General features: G+C 42.6%; 1 protein-coding gene across 1 annotated transcript in view; it reads left to right on the top strand.

Moving 5' to 3' along the window:
* The window catches only part of AFF3 (ALF transcription elongation factor 3), a 420437-nt gene that overhangs the window by 322017 nt on the left and 83137 nt on the right, over positions 1 to 15283 (top strand). The window contains exon 11 of the mRNA XM_063077832.1: positions 9106 to 9146. Within this exon, the coding sequence (XP_062933902.1) occupies positions 9106 to 9146 (41 nt within the window). The remainder of the gene's footprint in view (positions 1 to 9105; positions 9147 to 15283) is intronic.

The raw sequence follows: 15283 nt of genomic DNA on the forward strand, positions 1-15283 counted from the left end.
GATGGAAGAGTAGATCTAGAAGGCGGGAGGAAGAGGAGGAGGTGAGAACAGTGTTCTGGAGTCTTAGGGGAGAGATGAGGAGGGAAGGAGTCAAAGAGAAAAGGAGAAGAGAGACTGGACAGCTGCCACATGGTGTGGGACCGAGGAAGAAAGAGAAACAAAGAAGATTCTGAAGGAGCGTCATAATGTGTTACACAGTCTACTGCCCATTGACCGTCTCTTGTAAAGAGACGTTGATGTTAATGTTATTTTTCAAGGCTTCCATAGCATATTTGTATTTGATGCAACATCATGCTTGGACTGGGCCCAAGACAGCCCTGGTTTATTTGGGCCACATGTAAAATAGTGTAGATTCACACCGGACTGCTAATGGTGCTGTCACTGCGGTAATGACAGGGAGGTGGTTTTGTTTTGGTTTGTTGAGTTTGTTCATTTTTAAGTCGTTATATGTGCTGGGTTTTTTCTACAGTGAACATGTATTACTTAGATCATTGAAAATAATAATAAAAATGGAGGGTTCAGGATTTAAACTTACCACTCCCCATTGTGTTTCATATGCATACAATAAAGATGAAGTCTGAAATCTGAATGAAGGCTTTTGGCTAGACGTTACATATTGTTATTTGTAAACTCTATCATCTCTCAACCAAAGCAACCTCAAAACTGTGAGAACATAGGTAACAACAGAACAAAGCCCGTACTCGATGGGAACTGTGTTTTGTGAACATATTCTCTAGGACAGAATAGCTATGTCTGGAGCAGAAGGACAGAGACTGGTAACTTTACCACCTGTCCAGTGAGGGTCACATATAGTTAAATAGTTCTGTGTTTAATACCTTAATAGAAGCTTTTGCTAAAAAACACAAGAAAAAATAAATAAATTTCTTATAAGGAAAGCGATGTCATCGAGACTGCCAATTTGACTTTTTCACAAAATAGTAATAGTTCAGCAAAGATTTGTCAGGTCCTTTTCCCTAATGAGGAGATTGAGAGTTGAAGGATGGTGCCTGTTTAAAAGCAGAACGCTGTCTTGTTCATTCCTTAAATAAATAAATAATAAAAGGAATGTTTGGCTGGTAACTGTAGTCACAGAAGCTTTTCAATAATCTTTGTAGTGTATGTCAAAGAATAAAGCCTAGTTACCAATTTGGTCACCTCATCCTCTGACACAAATTGTTTCTTGAATGAGGTCAGAGTTTAAGGCTGTCCATCATCCCCAGGAGTTCACCATTATGGCTTGGTCATCTGTGACATTTGTCAAGCATTGGTGCACCTGTGCTGTTGGCTGGACCTTATACCAAGAGTTGTTCGGTAATGTAACTGTAACCCACTTCCTGCCCTCAAATGGCTGACATCTAGCCTCCCTAAGTCTGACCCTTTATGAGGACAATGTCCAGCTGCCTGAGCAGAAGCAGCTACTTCCTGTGGGACAGCAATGCCACATCTCTTAGATTGTAAGTTGCTTCCCAGGACCTGGGCTGAGCTAGACATCACCCAGCTTTCTTCCTAGCCCACATTGTGGTGAGCACTGACAGTCTCATGCATGGTCATGGGTCTTCCTGCTATGACTAGTCCCCTCTCAGTCCATACTGACCCCTTACCACCCCACACCAGCCCCCTGCCCCACAGCCCTCCTCCAGGAATCCTCCAGGACCCTCTGACCTGTAATGTTGTCTTTGTCACCGTCCGTATGGCCTGCCACGCAGACAGCCTTCTATCCTCCGACCCTCTGTGGAGCTCTGCCCCTCTGGGAGGAGTCTGATACCTGTCTCTGCAGACGGTGAACAGCCCTGTGGCACCTGCTCACGTCCTCACTCCTCTTCCTTCTTTCTCCTGACTCATGGCAGCTGTCCCTGAGTTTTCATGCGTGATGACAAAAGCCTTTAGGGCCCAAAAGAGCCACGTGCTTTGGAGCAGAGAGGGCCACAAGGTGGATGTCACACATAGCTCACCGTGTTTCTCTAGTGAGTAAAATGTCCTGGAAGTGCTCAATAAAAACAAATGAGACTCTCTTAATCCCTCTCAGAAGATTTGACTTGCCAGATGAGGACCTTTCCTGACAATTTGACTTCAAACAAGACCCCCAAATCAGTCAGTTGGTAACAGGATCCAACTTAGGAGATAACATTGTCTAGGCAAACTTCTTCTGGTGTGGTCAACCCTACTCAGCATTTTCTGTTGGATTTCATAGGTGCTCAATAAATGTTTGTTACTGTCTTTAATGAATTTCTCATAGACGTAATCAAACCTAAGCAAATCCATTATACGGAGTGAGAGGGAAACTAGTCAAATTTTTTTCAAAGAGGAAAGTGTGTCCTGCTTTTTAAAGAAAGTAGAGAAAGAATATATACAGCTACAAAAAAATGTATTTTGGTAAACCTTTTAAATTGGAGATAGTGGCAAGTAGTAGGACTTGTCATCTGCAGAAGTTACCTAGGCACATCCTGTAAGTGTTATCAGTTATGAGGAAGCTCTTTCTGGTAGAGGAGGATGAGCTAGGATCTCTGTCTTCAATGGTCTTATAAGCAACTTACAAGAATTTGTAGGTTTTGGGAGCCAAAACTAAAATTGTCATGAAGCAGACTGTATACTCCCCTAGAATGAATAGACCCATGTGCTAACCCATGTTATAGACTAGGAGTTCAGGAAAAGGACGATCAATGAAAGCTTGACAGCTCAAGGATGACTTAATGAAAGGATGAACTAGACTCAGCATAGGCAGAATCTAAAGAGAGGGAGGAATCGTTGGAAAGAGAGCCAGAAAGTCTCACGAAGACTGGCTTGACTTAAAGAGACATCACGAATTGGAATGATTTGCTCTGGTGACCCCATTCATCTGTTCACTTTCTTTGTTGACAAGTTCCTCAGCCCCTGAAATTCTGCCTTCTCATCATGATCTTAATTAATGTGGGTTCTAGAAATGGCAAGTAATATTTGCACAGAGTAGTCTTTATCAGAGCAACCACACAGCCCAGTGTGCCCAGAAAAGCCAGATTTTCTCCTGTTGTCTCTGACTCCCATCTGGTTAGCATCCCCTTGCACTCTCAAAAATGTTCTTATTTGGATGATAAATGATATTGTCATTCCTGACTCTGCCTGACCCCTGAAGAGAACAGGATGAGGTCAAAGTCTAGAGAACAAATGCTTCCTAGACAGCATTTCTAGGAGTCTGAAACTGCAAAGTCCTCATTACTATTGAGGAAAAATAAAGAGGAGTAAGAATTTTTGCTTTGTCTTGCAAATATTACTAAATGGGTTGAAAAACACGAAATAGAAGCGCACAACATAAAAGATTAAGACACTCATCGACTAGGACTAAAATGAGAAACAATGGCATAAAATTTAAGATAATGAAACATAAAACATGCTAATAGATGTAGAAGGAAACTTAACAGTGAAATAAATTAGTAAATACAAGTCTCAACTGGAAAAAATAACAGGAAAAAGAGCAAGGCCTCACCAGACAGAATTTTCCTAAAGATGCGCATGTGATTGGACCTAAATCTCACAGTATACTTCGCAAAACACACCAAGATTAGCTGTGATGACTTTTATTTAAGTAGTTGAATGTGGATTCAATGTTCTACCACAGGTGAGATAAATTGATTAAAATCAGTGCTGCAGAGGTAACTCCTTTATTGTCAGGGAATAAACCTGATACTGGTGATAGCAAAAACAGAAGTTACCCACATCTGGAACAAAAAAACAAAGATGTATTCCAACAAGTTGGATCCTAAGTCTCCTTCTCTGAGAACAATAGCAGAACGTACATCCAGAAACCTCAAGCCTTCCTTCCTATGACTGTTATAGATGCTTTTGCTCAGCTGGCATTTAACAGCTTCAGTCTCACGTATCCAACTCTCTACTCCACTTGAACCTTCTGCAGGCACCTTGAACTTCACACACCCAAAACTCAGCTCTACCTTTGCCCCCTGCCTCAGCACCACCAGTCTTGTCGGTCTCAACTCGTGGATTTCCATCCATACCAGAGGCTCAAACCAGAAACCTGGGACTCACTGCTGACACCTCACCCCTGGCCTGCCATGTCCAATCAATCACCAGTTCCCTGGCCATGAGACCTGCAAAACGCAGCCAGGCTCTCCCCGTGTCCACTGCCACCATGCACTTCTCTCACCTGGATCTCTACAAGAACCACAAACTTTGTCCCTTCCTTCCCAATTCCATTCACCACACAGACACCAGACTGGTATTTGAAAACCGTAAGCTATCACACCTCACTCCCTACTCTTTTTTTTAAATTGTATATTCACAGGGAGTTGCAAAAAAACATACAGGCAGGTCCCATGCATGCTTCACCCAGCTTCCCTGATATAAATCCTTCAATGACTTCCTACTGTCCTATAGATAATATCCAAAATCCCTCAGTTGACCTCTACATCCCTTGGGATTGACCTCGTCTTGCTCTGCCACTGTTCCCACTGAGCTGCACTACAGTGACCTCGTGCAGTTCTTCCACTGAGTCAGGGGCTGGGCTGCTTCTGGTCTTCTAAACTATTCTGCTTCCAAACTGTTCTCCCTGCCAAGAGCTTTTCTCTTCCCTGCCTACCCCCGTTCCTCTCATCCGATAATTCTTCTTCATTCTTCCGGCCTCTGCTTGGTTTTCCTTACCTAGCGGGCCTTCCTTGACCACTCATTCCAGACAAGGTGTCCTTCATGATTCCGTTTCATAGCACCCTGTCCGTGCAACCACACCCCTTAAAATCTAGAACATTCTGTGTGCCTGTAACTTTTCACATCTGCCCCACTTCCAGACTCTAAGCACATTATGGCAAGGCTTCGTCTATTTCGACTGTCAATCAAGCCAAGCCCGGTGCCTGCACATAGTAGATGCCTGAGATTGAATTACAAACCTGTGCAGGTGTTAGTCCTGTTACTATTGAGTGAGAAATTGGGTCATTCTGAGACCCCTCTGAATCTCACCTCTTCTCTTTGTTTCCCTTCCTGCTCCAGCATCCGTGAACTTGCTCTGTACTCAACCTAATTACAATAAGGGCATTTAATTTCCTCTGATTTCCCTTCAATAATAGATTGTGAATTGTAATTCATTTAGCATACATTGAATCTTGAATATCTACTGATTACGTTCCCAAGCACCAAGATTGCTGTAATAAAGACAGAGATAAGATGTCTCTCTGGAGGAGAGCCTGGAAAATGACTATTTCTGACAGAAAACCTATGTCTCATAGACCTGAGCTTTAGCGTCATCCATGAATGCATAGTGAACTCAAGAAATATCAAGGAAACATTCTCTTAACCTCTCAACCTGTTTTGCTGAGAACTGAATAAAAGGAGAGTTGCAAGGAGGAGATGCTGAAAGATTTAGAAGGAGAAAAATACGATTGCTGTAACACACAACTCGGGAAGAAATGAAATCGAGTGATTCATCTAGTTTACTGCGAGTAGTTTTTCAGGCTTCAATCATGAGTCACCTACGTAATTTTTTTCCTTGCTATTTAATTCCAATGTTTATTTATTTTATTATTCTCCAACAGTAAAATAAAATAGTGTGCACAAGCCAAAGGTTTTCTGTAAGAGATGAGGCAGTAAAAAGAACATGGTGGTCTTTGTTTTGGTATATAACGTACAGTTTTAATCTAATGCCCTAAGCCTTTTTTTCCCCCTCAAGGAATTATTTAACATTTTCTCATCTTCTTACTTGATGGATGATGAGTTGTCCTCTGTAAAGTTTTTGATGATATAGAGTAACTACAGATTAAATAGCGCAATTAAAATCAGGCATTAAAAGCTAGTGGTGCAGGCAGTTGAGGGTGCTATGTGCTAGGTGTTGAGTGAGAGTAACATACTTCATGTGCACCGATTAAGAGAATAAGGGATCACAGGAAGGCTGTGCTCGGTAACTGGTGGGGTGCCTGGTCTCTAAGCCCACAAGGACTTTTTGGTGTCAGCATCACATCCCTCTGCTAAAGGGAAAGCAGCCCTTGCCCCAAACTTCTGACTCATTCTATTCAAGAACTTGGCCCACGCCAGTCCCATGGAGTTGTTCTCGGCAGGTACCACCACCTGGGTACATCCGTTCATAGGCAATCCAGTGGCAGTCAAACAGCAGAATTTCTTGTCTTTTGTTTGTTAGTTTATTTTGCTTTTGCTTTTTAGATCATTTTCTTACAGGCTACCCATCAACAAGCATTGTTTCCCTATCATAAAGTCAGCAAGAATTATTTGAAGGCAGGAGAGAAAGGAGTCAATAGACGTTTAAATATTGACAGCCTTGGTCTATTTCCATGGCTGGGGAAATTCAGACACCATGTTAGAGGTTTCTATTGAACTTTTCATCACATCCCTTACAATTTATCATTCTGGGAAGAGTCAGTCTCCAGTGCCTCCTGCTGAGATGATGTTGAGAGGCTATACTAATAATACATTCCACCTTTCTTTTGGGGAATTCAAAATACTTCTTGTATATTCAGCCAAACATAGTCAGAGTAGAGAGTTAAGTTCTTTTCAAGTATTGCTGCCGAAAGTGAAAGCCATCTTGCCGAGCGAGAAGAGAACCTGCCAACAGTGATGGCTGCTGGTCCCCTGCTGGGTGCTTGGCATGAACGTGCTCCTGGCTGGCTCTTTGGGAGCGCAGGGCAAGGAGTGAGGGGAAAGAGAGGGAAGGCCTGTGTTGCGAGGTGTCCAAGTGGGCTTCTCAGCCTTCTCTCCTCCTTCCTCCTGCGGCCTTCTGCTCACTCAGGTCCTCATCACGATCTGTAGCTGCTGCCTCTTCCTCTCTTGCAGTAATTCTGTGACACTGGGATGCCAGGACATTGGGGCCTTCATTCACTGGAATCCAGGGAACAAGGAAGGGATAGTAGCCCCTGCAAGTGTCCACAGCAGCCTGGACATTGACTGTCTCCTTCAACATCCCACTCGGAGAAGAAAGGGGCAGTTTGGAAGCAAAGATACGTAGGTTGAGGGCCAGACTCAATGTCCATAATACGTGAATGGTGAAACCTGTCCCAGAATGCAAGACTCTCAATCCCAGATCGACAGATTTGATGGTGTTTCCTAAACCAGAATTGTGTATCACTTTTGGAAATTATCTAAGTTCTTATTAATTTCTTTTCAGTTCCTTTTGCCAGGCCTGGAAGCACATATTCCCTGTGTCTTTTTCAGATCTGCCTTTCATTCCTCCTCAGCTGCAGTGTTTCTCTACAGACACTCTTGTCATTTTAAGGAGATAGTTTCTCATTGTGCAGGGATCTTCCTGCCCTTTGAAGGGCTTTAGCATCCCTGGCCTCAGGCGCTAAATGCCTGTAGTGATTCCCTGCCCCCCAACCCGTGAATGTGACATGCAGAAGCACCCCCACTCAACTCCAGGCCCCCCAGGGTTGGGAGTAAGTGGTCCCCCAGCTGAGAACCGCTGGTAGAGCTGGGACACAGGCCCTCCCTCTGCCTTCCAGACCAATGCTACCAACAGCTCCTCTCCTGACCGTGTCTCTTCTTGTCTTCAAAATTCTGCTCAGGTTTCAGTGGCAGTAATTCCCTGATTGACTCACTCATTTAACGTTCACTTAGTAGATATTTATTGAGCACCTACAAACAGTTCCAGTTTCTGTTTGAGGAGCTGCCGATGACCACTAAATACCACTCAAATCTGTGCCTTCCCAACACTGTCCTGTGTTCATCTTTTCAATTTCGTGTTATTTCGTAAGTGTGCTCAAGGCATCCCTGGGCCTCTATTCTGACTTCCTGCCTAGGAATTGAGCTTCTCCTTCTACTTTTATTTTTATCCCTCCTGGAGTCCAATATACAACAATCTCCACATAATAGGAATTTAATAAATGTTGGACTGACTAACTAATCCAAGGACATGAAACTATCACCAAGGGCATATTTTATTTCTGTAACAGGGATAATGGTTCTGATGTGTCATTTTTTCTATTTCGAAGATTCTATTTTATCTGTTCCTAAATGTGATGAGGGAATAGTGTGAGAAGTATTTTGGTGTCCTTGGTAAACAGTAAACTCGACATGTGTCTCATGCAAGGTGGAAGTGAGCCATATGCACACTCCTTGTTTCCTGGTGCACCCTGAGGTCCTAAGGCCGTGCTTTGATCACCTCCGAATTCTAACTTCTGGGACAGAGAACGTACTATGCCCTCTGCCTTCCTCAGCCTCAGAGTGCCCAGCATGAAAGGCAATGGCCAAACAACAGAAGAACAGGCAGAGAAAAGGAAAGAGTGCCAAACTGGGAGAATCCGATGGAGACATGGACGTCTCATTTTCTTTTTTCTTTTAGTTTTTTATTATGGAAAATTTCAATATACACATACCCACATACACCCCAACTTCAGTAAGCGAATAAACAAAAACCAAACCAATACATTTTCAATACAAAATGAAAACGTTGTTCATTTCTTGTGCAAAGATAGCCAGAATAATATAATAAGCCCCCAGCGTGCTCGTCACCTGACCGCAGCAGCTACCGGCCCGGGGCCGCCGTCTGGTTCTATGGATCTGCCACTCACTTCTCCCTCCCTCCCTCCCACTGTGTTCTTTTAAAGCAAATCCCAACATCATATAATTTTATCCATAAATATATCAATATGAATCTCTAAAAGACTGCTTTTTAAAAATCGCCGCAGTAGTATTACTATGCTTACAACATGTCAACGATCCCATCTCGTTAGATTTCCTCTCAGCATTCCGTTTTCTAACTCCGGAATCTTTTTCAATAAATCTGAAAACCCGGTCAAAATTTACACTTTCACTGGGAAAGAAGCTACAGAGGAACCAAAACAGACCTTTGTTTCTCACAGGAACAGAGAATAAAGCAGTGGGAAAGTGATTTCAGGAGGTAAAAAGGAGATCGCTCTGGCCTCTGCCCTGCTCACCCGCACGTGGGTGGAGCGCTTCCCGCTGCCCAAACTCGCCCCTCGTGGCATCGCCAGGCTGCAGTTAACTCTTCAGCAGTGTTCATTTCATCACAGGACAGGGCTCTCTACTGTGTTGCTAGTAGCTTAAAATTTGGCCGCATTGACAAAAATGTGTGTAACACAGGTTCTTTTAAAAAGTGTTGATTGAGCACATAATTTAAAAGTCAGAATATTAAATAAACATCTCTGCCCTTTCTTCCAGCAGGCGGCCCAGAGAACTGCTCTCCGCGCTCTATCTGACAGGTACATTTTGTCATTTTTATGAACTATAAATTGCTTTATGAAACATTGAGCCCTATTTATGGTGGCATATAATTCATAATCGGATTTTGTCCCTAAAGTATCTGTGAACTGGGATGTTAAACATTTTGCATGCTTGGATTTGTCATGCATGTGTGGAGTTTATTACTGCAGAAATCGCCTTGTTGTATTTCATATCAAGTACGAAGAATCCCTTGTTGTGCCATGAAACAAGAGACAAGAAACTTAGAGGAAAAGGCCTGAATGGCGCAGTAAATTCTGAACTTTGGAATTGGTTGAGATCTAAGCTCATTTTTCAGCAATAAGTACTTCATTTATTTTGAGATGTTTTCTTCAGGTTTTTTAGCTGTCATTTCACTGGGAGCTATCTATCTCTTGATGAGTTTCTCTCTTGAAATATTATATGCACATGCCTGACTTTTTACTTCTTGCTTTGGCTTATTTCTCCTGACTTGTATTATTGAATGAGGTATGTAAACCTAATTAAGAAACACACTCAGGCTGTATTTCACATCTTGCTTTGCCTAAAAGGTTGTAGAAAGATAATGGAATAGGGATACATAAAGTTACCAACTGGAGCAGGCCAGACCCCTTTTTGGTTTGATTTGGGTGGTTTTTTTCTTTTCCACTTACTGAGGTTAGCGGGGGCGGTTTGTGTGTGTGTTGAAGAACTGTCAGGAGTGAAGATGAAGCGAGTATGTGTCTGTAGAAGGGAGATCCTTAGAGTGCTGGAAACAGCAGGAAGATGTCCCCCTCGGCTGGCCGGCCAGCACGTCCGCATTGTCTAGCTAACCTCCACTACCCCCCGCCTTCCTCCCTAGTTCCACTTTTTTTTTTTTTTTTGTGGAATGAGCAATAACTGATTGTGTAAACCAGCTCAGTTCAGTGCTTCTCCAAGGTAAAACCTGTCACTTGGGCAAATTATCTGGTGCACATGGGTGAAAAGCATTTTCTCTATGGTGGCAGGCTGAGCCTAAGTATTTCTTATGTCAATTGAAAAGCTTTCCCCATGACAACCACACAAGCCCGCGTGTTCTGAGAGTGGCTGGCACGTGATCTTCTGGGATTGCTTCTGGGATTTTTACAAAAGCTGATGACTGTACTGCTTCTGAGTCTGTTGGTAGAAAGAGGAGAGACTTTGGATCAAAACACATTAAAAATCTGACACAATAATCCCTTTCCTATGCATATTTCTTTTTTCCTTTGACTTTTCTTCTCTGTTAAGTGATTCCTTCAACAAAACACATTGAGAAGCAAGGGAAAGCCCTCAGCTTACAATACCTTGTCACTGCTAGCAAGTACAAGGTTTCTTTTGGAACTGATGAAAATGTAAAATTAGATTGTGATGATGGTTGTACAGCCCTGTAAGTATACTAGAAAACATCAAATCGCACACTTTAAATGAGTGAATGTATATCAGCATAATTGTATAATTCTGTATAAATACAAAATGTCATTATGACCTTTGGTAGAATGAATCAAAACCTATTTCAGGAAAATATGGACTCCCTTTGATGACATAGTTGCAAACGCAAAGACAATTTCTCAGAAACTAGGACTGATACATTCAAAGGCTTCTTCTCAAAAGATACATGACTTTGTCCTGGGCATAAAATGCGCATAGATTTTAATAATGAACAGTGATGTTTATTCTCTTTGAATTTTTTCTGATATTTTCACTAAAACCCCTTGTCAAGCCCATTTCTTATCCAAAAACAGAGGTTCCCTCTCTCACTAATCTTCTTATAAATTTCTCTATTTTGAACTATAATAGGGCATTTCCCCCCTTCAGTCTAACAGTTTTTCTGTTCAAAATTGGGGGAGCTTGGCTCATTGCAAAGTGATGCATTGACTTTGTCTCCTATTTTAGTAATACAGTCATGAAAAGCCACCTTCTCTATGCTTTTTCTCTTCTGTGTTTTCCACTAATTCAGGGCCATTGATGTAATTTCCGTAACTGATAAGCACTTTTTTTTTTTTAATTTTATTTTGTCGATATACATTGTAGCTGATTATTGCTCCCCATCACCAAAACCTCCCTCCCTTCTCCCTCCCCCCCTCCCCCCCCAACAATGTCCTTTCTGTTTGCTTGTCGTATCAACTTCAAATAATTGTGGTTGGTATATCTTCTCCCCCCCCCCCCGGTTTTTGTGTGTGTGTGTGTGTGTGTGTGTGTGTGTGTGTGTGTGTGTGAATTTATATATTAATTTTTAGCTCCCACCAATAAGTGAGAACATGTGGTATTTCTCTTTCTGTGCCTGACTTGTTTCACTTAATATAATTCTCTCAAGGTCCATCCATGTTGTTGCAAATGGCAGTATTTCATTCGTTTTTATAGCTGAGTAGTATTCCATTGTGTAGATGTACCACATTTTCCGTATCCACTCATCTGATGATGGACATTTGGGCTGGTTCCAACTCTTGGCTATTGTAAAGAGTGCTGCGATAGACATTGGGGAACAGGTATACCTTCGACTTGATGAATTCCATTCCTCTGGGTATATTCCCAACAGTGGGATAGCTGGGTCGTATGGTAGATCTATCTGCAACTGATAAGCATTTGTAATCATTTGGAGATACCATTTAAAATCCTTTCTCAAAATATACTTGAAAACACCTACTGAATTAATTGGATGTATATTTTCAAGTTTTTAAAATGAAAGAATACTAATTTATCAAGTGACAGATGTGATTTTCTTTTGTATTACTTATTTTTTTGTACAAACTAATATTTTCTAGAAAAATGATCAGTGTGATCCGAGGTCAAACCACTGTATGTCTTGCCTAATATTCTGTCAGGGGAACCCCAGGACGGGAATGGAATTGGGTAAAGACCCACAGGTCATGACTTTCCAAGGTGGGGCTTTCGCCCCAATGTCTCTCAGCACTTAGAGCCTGGTGTTAATCTATTCCACACTCGTTTACACTAATTACTCTGGTTTCCTAAACTATTTTTGTTTTCAGCCTGTTATTAGCAGTTTACATAAAATTCCTTAATGCTTAGGCAACACTCTCTTTTTGTCCTGGGAACAAAAAGCACTTTTCAGACCTCAGAAGATACTTCCTAAGTTCTGTGATTCTAGAATTGGGCAGAAAAGCCCACCGTGGCTCTAGCTGCGCTCTAGCTGCGCGCCACGGACTCCTCGTCCCTTCAGAGCCTCGGTGTCCCGCAAGTCTGTGCATCTGTGGGCCTGTTTCACTTTCACTTGTCTTCAGTCTTTAGTCCTGCCTGAACACAAGAATGTTGATACAAGGGTAGAGCCATTTTGTTTCAAGATGTACTACTTGAGGACGAAACGAGATCTGGTGACTTGGGGGTGGTGGGAGGTTGTGCATTTAGTCACTAGAAGCCAGCCGATGTTCTCTGTTTCTGTCTGAGGAAGCCTGCCTCCGAAGCCCTGGGACCTGGCCTGGTGAGACCAGGTGTAAGGAAGAGGAAGGGGCTCACTTCCTTTCCCGTTCGGAGAGTGATAAGAATCTCATCCCTCTGAGGTGCTGGAGGTTAGAGAATGTCCACATGTCTTTTGAAGGAAAATCTTGCCTGTCTTTTCATTTCTCCAAAGTCTCCTGGTTTCTTTTCTAAATAGACATTTACAGTGCAGACTATATGCTTTAAAGTTCAGGGAGTCTTCTGTAATCAATGCACAAGCTCGATAAATTAAAACTGTGATATTTCCATTACCTAAATTTTAAAAATTTTCTATGATCGCCCCCAAAGAAAACCTTTTGCGTTGTTTGGTTTTGCCCAAGCAATGGGCTTAATTTATCATTCAGCCAAAATAGCCAAAGTGTACTGCAGGTCAAAACTGGACCCCCTTGGCAAGGCAAAGTGGGAATCTGGGCTTCAGCAGGACTAAGTTGTGCCACCCACCCTGCAATGACAGGAAGGGCTGTGTGAGAGTGAGATGGTATATTTTTTATTCTTTTCTATTCCTGACTGTAGAAATTTTTTTTTTTAATCTATTTTATGCCACTGAGAGTGAGCTGGCCTACCAGAGGCCCGCTGATGCCCCTGGATAATGAAAAAAGCAGGCCACCAGGGCAGGAAAAGGTGGCAAATTCTTGGCAAAGTAAACAAGCCAATTACAAGAAAATCTCAAAAGGACACTATCCTCCTTACATAGTCACTCCTTGTAATGAGCTTCTCAAGCGTTTTTCCTTCTGTGGGTCATTGTATTCAATGCAGGTGGAGAGATGCAGGGAAGAAGAGGGGTAAACGGGCATGAGGTCCATTTACAAAGATGTGTCTTTGGTTTGGACGCTCAGCATTGCTGGTAATGTGGGAAATATGCAAAGTGCTGTTAGGAAGGAGGAAGGATATGTGTGCCACATATGAAGTGCCTTGGATACGATTAACTTCCCTTCACAAGTAGTAAATAGTAGATAACTGTGATCAAAAAAGGGATTCGTGTGATTTATCAAGCAGGGCGACCGTGCATTTGCAGAAAAGCTGGAGGCCAATCTTGAAATCTAGGGCGAGAGGAGCACTCAGAAATTGCCAGGACTAAGAAGTTAATCATACCCTTGGACTGCTTCCATCTGTCTCAGAGCGACAGAGCTGCTGCACAGTGAGCAGGCATGCTTTATAGCAGCAGATCAGGAATTAATATTTTCTGTGAAACCTCAAGCATCATTTGCAGTAACTTGGGTTTTATAAAAATGGAGCATAATTTTGTATGAATAAATCACATTCAGGTAGAAATATGAGAAGCTGAAAAAAAATTGTGCTTGACTTTAAAAAAAAACAAAAGCAACGAGCAAGAAAGCCAACATGAAAACAGTTGTTGAAGCAATGGCACTTGGAGGGCACGAATGGCATGTGGTTAAATCGTGCATATAATCATCTTCTGAAATGTCAGCCTACAACCCCAGCAGTGGCTACATTTTTATAGCCTGGGAGATGTATCAGCAGACTGTAACCTGTCTGCCCATCTGGCAATAGCTCAGGTCCAAGATCCATTTATATTGAAATCCAAACAACTGCCATTGATTTATTCATTTATTTCACAAATATTTACTGAGCCCATCCAGCATGCTCCGTGGGTGCTGTGCTGGGGCTGGGGGTGCAGTGGGGAGATGCAGCCAAGTGCCTCCACTCACAGTTGCACCAGCCAGGGGCAGGTTTTGCAAGGAGAAAGGCTCCTTTAGGCTGTGTCTTTGCTGCTCTCAATTTTGCCCTTTCTCAAATAAATCTCATGTATCCAATCTCCTTGTTTCCCATAGGGGAGATATAATGAAACAAAGTAAATGAAGAATAGCCTAAAATTAAGGGAGTTTCACCTCTCTGTAGGTGGAAGAATGTGAACTGGTCTGTGGCCAGAAGCAGGTCCAGAAGTGGCCCTGTAGCAAGGCAGGGAGGGCGGAGCGGGCACTGACTGGTGGTGGGGGGACTGCATTCAGCTTCATCTTCCTGATCCCTTGTCAAGTGGACCAACATCAACCAAGCGAAGGGAGTGTGCTGGGGGTGGCCACTAGCACAGAAGTGTACCTTTTTGGGTCACATTTTACCCAGTCCCTGGCAATGAAAGGAAGTTCAGTTGCTATGCACTACTAATAATAGGTCTCTTCTCTGAGCATCAGAAAAAAAAAGGAGGTGGGAGCACTTTAAAGAAGTTGTAGATTTATAGCTTTGGAGATGTCAAGATGGCACACTGGCGGGTCTGGGTCAACCCTGCCCTTGAGGCCCACAGGGGTCTCCAGTCTCTCCAAAGCAGGGGGCTCCTTGTAACAAAGTCTTTTTGGTATACCATGTGGATAAAAACTCTTTTTAAAAAGTTTTAGAGTTTTACAGTTTTTAGCATTAGAGTTTAAAAGCACTATCACATTTATCTCATGTTATGTTTTTCACAACAACCCTGAGAAATGGTTGGGACCCATTTTACAGATGAGAAGACTGAGCTTTGGACAGATGATGTGATTCATCCAGAGTCACAGGCTAGCAAGTAGCAGAGCTGGGACTAGATCCCAGGTCCTTTGACTCGCAGTCAATATGATTTTTTCATCCTCCATCATGCCTCAACAAAGCAGGCTTGGATGGGGTCAGAGACAGGTGGCTTGGGCCACATTTCACAACCTAACGTTGTTTCTGGGGTTTTTTTTTTTTTTTATCCCTGGCACCT

Source organism: Cynocephalus volans, chromosome 14 (genome assembly GCF_027409185.1).
Source record: "Cynocephalus volans isolate mCynVol1 chromosome 14, mCynVol1.pri, whole genome shotgun sequence".
NCBI lineage: Eukaryota > Metazoa > Chordata > Mammalia > Dermoptera > Cynocephalidae > Cynocephalus > Cynocephalus volans.